A 12,669-nucleotide genomic window follows, 5' to 3' on the forward strand; every position below is an offset into this window, starting at 1 on the left:
GAGGGTCAAAACAGTCATCTAAAAAGGAACAGATAATCAGGTAACTGCAAAAACAAATCAGAATACTATAATTAGGGCACATATAGATTGATTTCAGAAAACCTCAGAGGTAATCTTCCTTAAAACTGGGGAGGTCAGGGATGAATTTCCAAAGCTGATTCTGTCAGTCTTTGATTTTGGAGGAGGAGGATTACATAAAATGAAAGGAAAGGAAATACATAGCTTAATGAGATAATGCACTCCTTTCAAGGAACATGAATTAGTTTAGGATGATTGGAGCAAAGGCTAAAGGACATTGAAAAGAAATTCCTAAGCAATTAGGAAGATTTTGATTATGAAAGGCTTTTTATAGGATGTTAAAGAATTTGGATTTTATCCTGAAGATTGTGGGAGTTGATGGAAATTTTATGCAGAGAAGTGACATGACTAGTCCTAAATCTCAAAATTATTGCTACTAACCGTGAAGATGACGAAGGTGATTGAAGACAAACTGATGCGGAGGCAGCCTAACAAATAATGGCTCTCATTACTGTTTAAGAAAAAAAGGGAAGGATGGACAAGTTTTGGGGAACCAGAAAATTCCCTGTGGGAAATGATGTGAGTAAATGTTTGCAAAGGGGGAGGGCTAGCAAATCAACTTACTTGGAGTACATGGCATTAGTTAGAAGAATAGTGAGCAACTGGAGGGTGAGTTATGAACAGCTGATGAAGGTAGAAAATATTGGGGAGTTGGTCTATGGCAAAGCTAGGGTATCTCAGGAAATGGGTGGAAAGTTAAAAATAAAATAAAATAGGCCAAATAATTAGGGTTTTACTTTCCCCCTGGCAATATTGAATTTATAATTAATTTTTATTGTGGTAAAATATACAATAACATGAAATTTACTATCTTAACCATTTTAAGTGTAACGTTCAAGTATATTAAGTTGTATGGACATTCAGTATGTTTACATTGTTGTGCAACTCTAAACACCACGCGTTTCAGAACGTTTTCATCATTCCAAACTAAAACTATCCATTGAATAGTAACTCCACTTTCTTCCTTCCTTAGTCTCCGGCACTGACAACCATCATACAATTTTTGGGGGGTGGAGGGAGGATCTAGGAGTTTGGCTTCTCTAAGTACTCTATGTACTGTATCTGGAATCACACAATGTCTGCCTTTTTTAATCAAGTGATTAACTAAATCACTTTAAGCACACACTGGTTCTTTAGTAGCTGGATTCTAATTTGTATTCTACGCTATATGCTTTATTTTAAAACATACATCTAGTTTTTCTGGACGATCGTTTCCATCTAACTCTTATGGACACTGCACTCTAGTAAATTCTGAACTCAGTGTTAGTGGCAAATTAGTTCACCACTGTGTCTGCTGCAAGAGCTTTTTATTAGTCTGGTTGTCTTTACATTATTTCATTCCATAGTTTATGACCTTCTGCAAAATTCCACGTAGTACCTTATTGCCAGTAAGTAAAGAAGATATTCAAACTTGTTTGATGACCCAGGAGGAAGGAAAGTAATTTATTCTGGATGCTGTTTTGAAGGCTTTCTTTTGATACTGCGTCGTTTTCCATTCTGGGGTTGAATCTGCTCTAAACACACACATATCCCATGGTGGAGGAAAAAATCCTAAAGTTCCAGATGGTTGAAAACTATTAGGATTTTCTCACCTTTCGTCTGGGGTACCCCGAGGTTACTGGTGCGCTATCAATAAGTCGCGTAACTTGGACAAACACTAACCCTGTGGAGGCGTGAGTGGGTTTGATCAGGCCTTTCTCTGCTTCCAGTCTGGTCCACCTCGCGGTACAGGGAACGCTACTGCAGCGCAGAGGTAAACGGAAGCACACAAAGCGCAGCACACCTGGAGCCAGCGCGCCTCCCACGTGGGAGCGCTCAGGGAGCGCTCCACACCGCGGGTTCCAGGGACTCGCCACCGCCTTACGTACAGAGAACGAGCTGTTGCCGCCGCATCTTCTGAAGCTAAAGGCTTCTCCCTCCTTATAAAAAATAAAGTCTTTATTCCCCAAGAGAACTAAGGCGTAAAAAGTCACAACAGAGCGAAGCCGCGCACATACGCAAAACCCACAACCACACTAGCTCCGGACGCTCCTCGCCGATTTACGTCTCTACCCAGCAGGCTCCGGGAGTTACCGCGATACTTCGCTAATTCTCGCGAGATTTACCGGCAGCCATCTTCTTGGGGGTGCTGGGAGCCGGGAAGACCCCCTGAGTCGTTCCCATTGAGCTGCCCTTCGTTTTCGCTTTCTTCACTTCTGCCTCTTCTTCATTGTCAATCACCACCCGGTCCCGAAGCTGAGAGAAATCCCGGGTGTAGGCGCGTATCGCGCTTCGGGTCCGAGGAGATTCGCTGGAGTGGAGGGAAGGGGGAGGGCCAGAGCAAACCGTTGCTGCCTCAACCCGGGCTGTGGTCCGGGGCGAGGGAGCTCCCGGCACCCCGTGGACTCGCGGCCTGCGGCTGCCCTCGCGGAGCTGTTTGCTGATCGGGCCTCACGGGAACCTGCCACCGGCGCCTCCTACCGCGGCCCACGCGGGCGGCGCGCGGAGGAGGGGGCGGGGGCAGCGGCGGCTGTAGCGGCTGCGACCTGGGCGGGCAGAGGAGTGTGACGGGCCTCGGGGCCGCTGTGGATGGTTTCTAAAATGATCATTGAAAACTTCGAGGCACTCAAGTCCTGGCTCAGCAAGACTCTTGAGCCCATGTGAGTATCTGGGGGCTATCTCGGAGGGATGGCAATGGGGGGTAGGCGGGCACTGATCTGTGCAGTTTTCCTAAGTGGCTGCGGTGGAGGCCGAAGCGGTGAACCGAGGTGCTAAGGCTCAGGGGATTTTTCTCCCTCATCCTCTCTCGCTCGCAGGCTCAGCATGCCCCTGCGAGCCTGACCTGATGCTTACCATGTTGCCGAGTTGGTTCCTGAATCAGTGTCTCCAGTTTTTTGATCTCCCGTTATGTGTAGCCTGACCCCAACCTACATGCATTTGTTTTTGCCCAGGGCCCCAACATTGGTTTCTTCTCTTTAGTGAATCCGAGCACACCGCCTGTCCAAAGACTTTTTTTCCCCCCTCTTTTCTTTAATTGAAGTGCATGTCCCTAAGGAATTAGAACAGTGCCAATCGAAGTCCCTCACGTTTTAGCAAAATACAGTCCCTGAAAGAAAGGCCTCTTCCATGTGGTAGCTGGCTCAACGATAGCTCTCTTAACGGATTGAGGATGTAACAGGTGCTAAGGTGCTCAGGAAAATTCCCATTTCCTGCATGGTCGTTGGCTTGGAGAGAGGAGGGAGAAATGCAGGCTTATCCATATGGGATATTTAGCCGTTTAAGTGCCAGAGGTTAGATGAGCTGTGGCGGTGCGGTGGGGGAGGGGACGGGAGACCCAGTGCTGAAATGCCTTAGATTGTAAAAATCAAGGAGCGTTTTAAGGATTTAGCTATTAATATCACATTTATCTTGGGCCACATAATTAGATTGGTTTATTTAAAGTAAAATGCATTGGGGAAAATTTGCTTACTTAGTACATTTATTGAGCACCTACAGTGTACTGTAAGTAGACCTTTTAAATTTCTTAGCCTACTAGTCAGACAAGATAACTGCAGGTAGTAAGAGCAGTGATGCTTTATTATTAGGGAAACACTTAAAAGAGTGATTAGTAGGCCTTTCAGAGGAGGTATCATTTGAGCAACCTTTAAGTAGGAGGAGGAGAAAACGTCAGTGTGAAATATCTGTGTGTCTGGAGAAAACATTCTAGCGGAAGTAGAGAGTGCAAAGGCCTTGTAGTAGAAATGGTCATGCTGTGTATCAAGCAAGAAGGCAACGGTGGTTGTGAGGAATATTGTGATGGGGGAGGAAATGGAAGGATATGAGTTTGGAAAAGTTAACAGGGACCAAATCTTGTAGGATCGCTAAGCCATTATCAAGAGTGAAGATTTTTTTTTTTTAAGATTTATTTATTTATGCATACAGAGCTGGGGTACAGGCCATAGATGCAGGAGCGGTGAGAGGATTCACCAGAGACAGAGTGGGGAGCAGAACAGGCCGACTGATGAAGTACACTGCTGAGGGGAGCAGCGGGCACATCACAAGAGGTCTGCCGCACCATGTGGGTCACCTCCTCGGCTGGGGATCGAAGTCAAGTTGTAGTGGCTGCAGGTAGCTTCATAGTGCTATCTGACCAGTTGCGCCACCAGAGCCCCTGAGTGAGGAGTATACTTAAAATGTAATGGAAGACATTGCATGATTTAAAGCAGGCAAGGACTGATTTGATTTTGTTTTAATTGCCTGCTCTGTGGATAGTGAAAGGGCTAGAATGAAGTAAGATCTTTCTAAAGGGCATTATAGGCAGAAATATAGAGTGATAATGGCATAGAGTGATAGTGGAGAGAAAGAACCAATTGTTTTATCAGTAGATTTGGTAGAACTTGCTGATGGATTGGATGTGGAAGATGAGGGAAAGGTAAATTAAAGATGAGACTAAGAAATTAGCCCAAGTAACTGATTGGTGGCAGAGAGAATAAGGGAAGGAGCGATGGTTCATTTTGATTATTAAGTATTTCAATGTATGAACTCAGGCCAGGACTAGAGAAATTTGGAGTAATGAAGATAAGTATTAAAGCCTTGGAATTGTTGGAAATTTCCTAGAAAGAATGGGTGGATTGGAAACAGAAGAAGGCCCAAGTCTGAGGCAGGCGGTATACTGAGATACATGTCACTAAAGAAACATGTATGACAGAAGAGGCAAGTTGTCAGCTTGTTGCAGAATGGATGTAAAAAATGAAAGCAGATCCATCCCATTGGGTCTGTCTGGGTGGAAGTCATTGGTAACTGAAGTGAAACAGTTTCACTGGATTTGGGTGGTGAGACAGAAGCCCTGTTTGAATGGATTGGAGAGTGGGTATATATAGTGCAGTGGTTGAGAAGACCTCTGCATCTGGAATGAGTGACTTTGAATCAGCCCTACTACTTAGTAGCTATATAAAATCGGGCAAATTACCTAACTTGGTATCTCCATTTCCTCCTCGCTCCTATAAGGGAAAGAATGAGTATGCATTAAGAAAATCTTTGAACACTGCCTGGTTTGGATTAACAATAAGTGGACTGAAAACGGTTTTGAGTTGAAATAGCATTCATTCCTTTTCTTGAAGCTTCAGTTTTCAAATTTCTTATTAATTTTGTTACTATTCCCCCTTTGCCCTTCCCCCAACCTTAGAAGATTGTATCAACTTAGGGTGAATACTTGGTGTGATTTTTCTTTGATTGCTACCAAGCATATTCCAGATGACTATAGCACTGCTTTGTGATGATGAAGAGTACAAGAATGAAAGTAGTTATTACTGTTAGAATAAATAAGATACACTACTAGTAGAACCTAGAGGTAGGAATTCAGATTAGTCCTTTAATAATGTACATCACTGTGGTTAAAATCGAGCCCCTGTCCTGTCCCTTTAATTGCATTTCAGGTGAACTCTTTTAGATAATGACATAAAACTGTTCCATTTATTTAAGACCTGTGATTTTTTCATCCTTGATTTTTGAAACTTGAAGATGTGTTTTTTATTTACAAAAAAGAACTTTTGTTTTACTTTAAAATTGAATTACATTTTACTCTTGAAGAACAAGGCTAAGATGTAATTCAGAACCTATAGAACTTTTTTTTACTACTTGTGCTAGTAAAGTATATGTTGATTTTGGATTTACCCCTCATTTTGAATGTATTAATCTAGCATTATTGATCTATTAATTACTGTATGCTAAGTGGTGTGTTAGATATTGAAGAAATAGGAGTCAAAACATGAAATGACTGTAGTTATGTTGTTCAATAGGAAGACAGATGTTGAACAGTAACTACAAAACAGCTGAATGTTGTGAAGAAGGCCAGAATGCTATTGGAATATATGTCTGGGCCATCACGAATTGTTCTCAATCTGGAAGAATGAAGAGCAGTTTGCTGGAGCAAAAGATTAGGAATGGAGAGTTGTGAGAGCATTCTAGGTTTTGGAGAACAGATTCTGTGAAGCCCCTAAAATGGGAAAGAAAAAAACAAGTGTCTTGGAAGAATTGAGAGAAATGGAAAAAAAAAAAAAAAAGAGCAAGGTGAACAATAGCAGGAGATAGCTTCTGGGGGAGCTAGTTCTTGTAGGATTTTGTTGAGTTATAGAGTTATATTAAAGATCTTAGATGTTATTTTAGTACTGGGGGAAACCAGGGGGAAGTTTTAGGATGGGAAAGTTTTAGATTGACCAAAAAAAATAAATCAGTTTGGTTGTAGTGTCAGTATGAAATAGAAGTTGGTAAATATGTGTTTTATTTGATTACAAGGTCTGTAGGTGTGTCAGTGCTGAGTTTTGTTTTTCATAAATTATTGAAAATGTAGGTGTTAAATTTGTCATCTTGAAATACTTCAGGTTGATGTTCTTTGAAGCTTTGCTAAGTCATACCTACTAATAAAAAAATTAGGTATTGGTCTTGCCTCTAACATTCATTTCTTTTTGATAGTGTGAAATCATAGAGGATTTTTATTTATTTTTTTAAACAAATTTGACAAGCCATCAATTAGTTCTTTTTTTTTTTCTTAAAGATTTATTTATTTATGCTTACAGAACTGGGGTACAGGCCCGAGGTGTGGTGGGTGAGAGGATTCACCAGAGATAGAACAGGCAGACTGATGAAGTACATTGCTGACCAGAGGGTGGGTCAGGAGAGATCTGCCACGCCATGTGGGTCATCTCCCTGGCCAGAGGTTGAACTCCTGCTGCAGTGGCTTCGGAGAACTTAATAATGTGGTGCTTTAACCCGCTGCATTGCCAGGAGAGCCCAAGACTTTATTTTTATATTCAACTTCTATTTTTATTGTTTAAACCAAAAAAGAGCATTTTTGCTGTATTTTAAAACTAAGTTTACAGTTCACTAAATGTGGTAACTTAATAAAATCATGAAATTTCTTTATCTAAAGGGAAACTTCAAGATCTAATCAAACCTTACTTTTTCAGAAAATATAACTGAAAGGCAAATAAACTTAACTATGTGCCAAGATTTTGTGAGTTTAGTGGCAAAGAACAGAATACCTAGTTTTGTGCTCCTGCTGCATAGTGTGGTGGGAAGTATTTTGAGGTAGAAAGAAAACAGTAGACCAGTATTCATGTTTCAGTTCTGCCACTTATTAACTGAGTAATGTAGGCAAAGAACCTCCCATTTCCTTATTTTATAATAGGGAGAATTATACTTGTATAATATACAAGTGTAACATACTTGTTTATTGTATAATAGGGAGAATTATACTTGTTTCTTTCACTATTACTGCTGCTGCCCCTACCGGCTAACATTTGTATATACATTGTATTACTTCCAAGTTCTACCAGGAAAGCTGTTACCTCCCTTTAAACAGGTGATAACTCTGAGGACTGAATAGAAGATACTTGACCACATGCACTGCAGCATATGATTAAACAATGATTTAAAATAAAAATTTTGGTCTCTGGATCTGTATTTTTAATTTACTACAGCACAGTACCTGTCTGATGATTGCACACACTTTTTTTTTTTTTTTTACTATTGTATCATTTCTTTTGTAAAAATAAGAGTTTCAAAGTATCATGGTTAACAGTGCTATAGAGACATTTCAGAGTTTTGAAATCTTTGCTTTACATTTCTTACCATACCTTTCTCACCACTTGTTTATTTTTGGTCTTGTTTTACAGGAAAAACTAAAAAGTGACCTTTTTGCTTCTGATTCCCTCCTTTGATCTTTCCATTTCTACAGGTCCTTGTTCAGGAACTCAATCTCCCATTTCTTTAAGAAAAGTTCAGCAACAATAGTAGAAAACAAAACAAAAAATAAAATTATACTTCTAGTCACTTTTCGCAGTAGCTTTCTTTTCCTCTCACTGGTAAATCTGAATAGCAGGCAGTCTTTTTCACTCATTTACCGCCAGTAATTTATTTTTTAATGCCTTAAATATTGTCTCTTAAAACACACTTACCTGGGGGCGGGGGAGGGCTCCTGGTGGTGCAGTGGGTTAAAGCGTAGCACTTAAAGCCTCAGCTGCTTCTGTGAGAACTTGATCCCTGCCCTATCCTGCCCAGGAGGTGACCCACATGGTGGCATCAGACCTCTCCTCTGCTGCCCCCCTCAGCAATGTACTTTTGTCGAGCTGCCTGTTCTTTCCACTATGGCTGTGGTGAATCCTCTCACCACTCCTGCGCCTCTGGCCTGTACCCTAATTCTGTGTGCATAAATAATAATAATAATAAACACGTTTACCTCAGTCTTACCAATGAATTTAATTTTATTAAATGTTAATTTTTAATTTTATGTTCTTTCACCAGTATATAACAGTAGGCAATGCTGACCTCCCTTTTAAAAAATTTGTTTTTGAGTCCTTAACACTTTGGTTCTTTCCTTTTTAATCAAACCAATCCTATCCCTATTATTTATTTTTCATGCATTTTTTAAATTGAATTTTGAGATGCTCTGTTCCCATGACTTTTTTCTCCCTCAAGCCTTTCTATTTTTCATATCTCATTCATTTCCATGCCAGTGGTTCTAAGTGACTGTGTGTGGTATCTTTGAAAGCTGGAAATTTCCTCTTCTGGGCTGTTGCATGTACTATATACACATTGAATTTTCACAGATTTTCAGGGGAATAGGTATGTATTTATTTTTTCACATGTTTAGTCTTAACCATGCTTCAAACCCTTAAGCTCTGCAATTGCTAGTTGTCTGTACTCCTGGTTTTCTCATCTGAACTTTTCAAACTGTTTCTGAAAGTAAATATCCTCTGAATTAATTTTTTCCCATTTCATTTCTCCATATTATGCAGACATGAAATTTTATTGTCTTCTCCCTCCATTCCCATTCTCCCACTCAGTTAATCATTGAGCTCTTTCTTTTAATAGTAATGGCATTGCTCAGTAGGAGGCCTCACTCCTTTTCTAAACCACTGCAGTTTGTTTCCTAACAAATATATCCACTTCTTTTCCCCTATTGTTTGGTGAAAACTTTTGTAAGTAATAAATTATATACTTTTAAACTTGGCTTTCAGAATGTTAATGTTCTCTTTCAGTTTCTTTCTGGTTTATAGCTTCCTAGATTTTACACAAATCTTAAACTTAGCAAAATAAATTTTCATTGTGACTTAATCCAGTTGTTTAAGTAGTGGGTAGCATGCATTGAGTGATTACTCTAGGCTAATCATTGTGTGCTCATTGTTTGAGCTAGGATCTGTGTGTGGTATACACCTGAATCTTAAATGTATTAGTTGAAATTGCTAGTTTGTACCAATGATCTAAGCAGAAAGAAGAGGTGTATTTATGAAACCATAAAATCTGCCATACTTTCCTTGGAATTTTACTGTTTTATTTGTGCTCACTTCATGTACTTTTACCTTGTAACAATTTAGGATTAGGAATTGCTTAAGTGATTTTTTTTTTTTGGAGGGGTAACAGAGGAATATTAACATTTATTTATTATTAATGTATTGTTGAATGATGTTTCATGCAGAATTGCAGACCTGGAGCTGAACTACTGGTGGAAGAATTTTTCAGTAATTAAATATTGGCTGAAATAGTTTTTTACTACCTCCTTAAATTATTTACTCTCCTGACTTTTGTTGAATTTACTCTTCCTGCATTTCACTGCTGTGGTCTTACTTGGTTTCCATCTGAGTACTGAGTAGTTAAATAAAATGTTTTTGTTATTTCTAGAAGTTTTAGCACTTCCTTATCTTTGACTTAAAAACCTTCTCAAATAAAATTACTTGATATGTATAAAGCAAAAGACATGAATGGTTGAGCAAAATGGGAAATAAGATATTCCAATGTTTGATGTGTACAAAGTGAGAGTGGTTAACTCCAGTAAGAACTTAATGACTTGGACATTTTTTTCTTCCTCCTGACTGTTTAAGAGAATAAGATTCGAGAAATGAGTGTATGGAGTCGCTTCCTATCAAAATTTAACTACCCTTAAGTTTCCTTATTTTTTTTTTTTTTAAAGATTTATTTATTTGTGCATACAGAACTGGGGTGCAAGCCAGAGGCTCAGGGGTGGTGAGAGGCTTCACCAGAGACAGAGTGGGGAGCAGAACAGGCAGATCGACGAAGTACACTGCTGAGGGGAGCAGTGGGCGGGTCAGGAGAGGTCTGCCGCGCCATGTGGTCACCTCCGGCGCAGGCGGCAGGCGGGAATCAAACTCATGCGGAAGTGGCTTTAGATTCTCAGTGTTGTGCTTTAACCGGCTGCGCCACCGGGGAGGGCCAAGTTTCCTTATTTTTTTTTTTTTAAAGATTTATTTATTTATTCATACAGAACTGGGGTACAGGCCAGAGGCTCAGGGACGGTGAGAGGCTTCACCAGAGACAGAGTGGGGAGCAGAACAGGCAGATTGACGAAGTACACTGCTGAGGGGAGCAGCGGGCGGTCAGGAGAGGTCTGGCTCGCCATGTGGTCTCCTCCGGGGCAGGCGGCAGGCGGGAATCAAACTCATGCGGAAGTGGCTTCAGATTCTCAGTGCTGTGCTTTAACACGCTGCGCCACCAGGGAGGGCCCAAGTTTCCTTATTTTTATGGTAAAAATCCTTTTCAGTTTTCAAATAAAAAATTCTGAAGTGGTTAGAAGTTTATTTTTACCCTGAAATTTTATGTACTATTTTGTGTGTCTGAAATGATAGTGTGTACATTTGAGATTTGTTATTCAGTGATTTTTATTCATGAGCTATTTTACCAGAATACAATCAAATACATTTATGTATGCATCTTTCTCCTGTTTATTCTTAATTGGTAGTATACTTGGAGGTTGTTCCATGTAATACTTAAGAAGCTTGCCACCTTCTTCTTCTCCCCTACCCTTCTTCCCTCTTCCTGATTTCAGGATGCCACAGTATTTTTTTTTTTAAATATTTATTTGTACATACAGCCAGAGGCTGAGGGGTGGCGAGAGGCTTCACCAAAGACAGTGAGGAGCAGAACAGGCAGATCCGAAGAAATACACTGCTGAGGGGAGCAGCGGGCGGATAAGGAGAGGTCAGCCCCGCCATGTGGTCTCCTCCATGTGGTCTCCTCGGGGCAGGCGGGAATCCAACTCATGCGGAAGTGGCTATATCTTCTCAGTGTGAGCTTTAACCCGCTGCGCCACCAGGGAGGGCCCGCCACAGTATTTTTAATGTAATGAGTATACTACAATTTAACCATCTTCAGCTTTGGGAAAACATATAATAGGTGGATTGGATAAATTTTGACAGTTAATACAAATTTTTGTATTCGTCATTTAAATCAGGGTCTAGAATGTTCCCTGGATGGTTCTCAAAATCTTTCTTCAGCAGTCACTTTGACATTCATAAATATGGATGCTGTGTGAGGCCCTTTCTGGTGGCGCAGCGGGTGAGTTCGATTCCCACCTGCCCCGGAGGTGACCACATGGCGTGGCAGACCTCTCCTGACCCGCCCGCTGCCCCCATGTTCTGCTCCCCACTCTGTCTCTGGTGAAGCCTCTCACCGCCCCTGCGCCTCTGGCCTGCACCCCAGTTCTGTATGCACAAATAAATAAATCTTAAAAAAAAAAAAGGATGCTGTGAATATTCTATTTAAATCTTTCTGACAGTAATTTCTTTCTTTGGTCTAAATACTTAAGAGAATAATTGCTAGTAGTTTCACTTTAACCTAAGAAATTCCCAAATTGTTTCTAAAGTGATCGAACCATTTCTATTGCTATCTTTAATGTGAGAATTCCAGCTGCTCCACATTCTGAGCTATATTTAGTATTGTCAAGTTGTTTTTTTTTAACCTTTGTAATGGGTGTGAAATGGCGTCTTTATGGGACTGACAGTTTAATTATTTTAATGACTAATTTGCATTTTCTTGACTTTCTTGCATTTTACTGTTGAGGACATTTTCATGTGCTTATTGACTATCATATCTTTTGTAAAGTGTCCAAGTCTTGCTATTTTAAAAATTGGGCTTTTATTGTTGATTTTTGGAGTGCTTTATATACTCATGTAGTTTGTGCTGCATATTTTTCCCCCTCCTTGTGGCTTATATGTAATGTAAGATATGTAATGATATCTTTTATAAAAAGAAATTAAGAATTTTTATGAAGCTAAATTTATTTATATTTTTTCCTTAAAGATTTATTTACTTACGCATATAGGAACTGGCCAGAAGTGCAGGGGAGAGGATCCACCAGAGACAGAGTGAGGAACAGAACAGGCAGATTGACTGAAATCCACTGCTGAGGAGAGCAATGGGCTGGACTGAAGAGGTCTGCCACGCTATGTGGGGTCATCTCTCTGGTTGGGGATTGACTTTGTGCTGCAGTGGCTGTGGAAAACCTCTTAGTGCTGTGCATTAACATATTGTACCACCAGGGAGAGCCCGTATTTATTGGCTTATTCAATGCTGTTTACTATCCCAGAAAATAGTTTCATTCAACATTGTGAAAATATTCTGTTTTAGAAATTTACTACTTCTGGGTTTTATGTGTAAGTTTATTATACAGTTTACATCATTTATTTCTTTTTTGGGGGGGTGATGTGTATGGAGGGAAATAGGGCTAATGGTTTCTTTCTTTGCTAAGATCTTGTTAATTTTTTTTTAAAGATTTATTTATTTGTGCATACAGAACTGGGGTACAGGCCAGAAGCTCAGGGGCAGCGAGAGGCTTCACCA

The 12,669-nt window shown here is 40.2% G+C and overlaps 1 protein-coding gene across 7 annotated transcripts in view; it reads left to right on the top strand.

Moving 5' to 3' along the window:
- The first annotated feature begins 2,031 nt into the window (after positions 1-2,031).
- Positions 2,032-12,669, top strand: part of RBM26 (RNA binding motif protein 26) — a 78,363-nt gene continuing 67,725 nt past the window's right edge. For all 7 annotated transcript variants that reach the window (XM_012723259.1, XM_012723257.1, XM_012723260.1 and 4 more), the window contains exon 1: positions 2,032-2,717. In XM_012723259.1, coding sequence (XP_012578713.1) covers positions 2,647-2,717 — 71 coding nt within the window. In that variant the 5' untranslated portion in view covers positions 2,032-2,646. The remainder of the gene's footprint in view (positions 2,718-12,669) is intronic.

This window comes from Condylura cristata, unplaced genomic scaffold, assembly GCF_000260355.1.
Source record: "Condylura cristata isolate star-nosed mole 26May11 unplaced genomic scaffold, ConCri1.0 scaffold00010, whole genome shotgun sequence".
Taxonomy (NCBI): domain Eukaryota; kingdom Metazoa; phylum Chordata; class Mammalia; order Eulipotyphla; family Talpidae; genus Condylura; species Condylura cristata.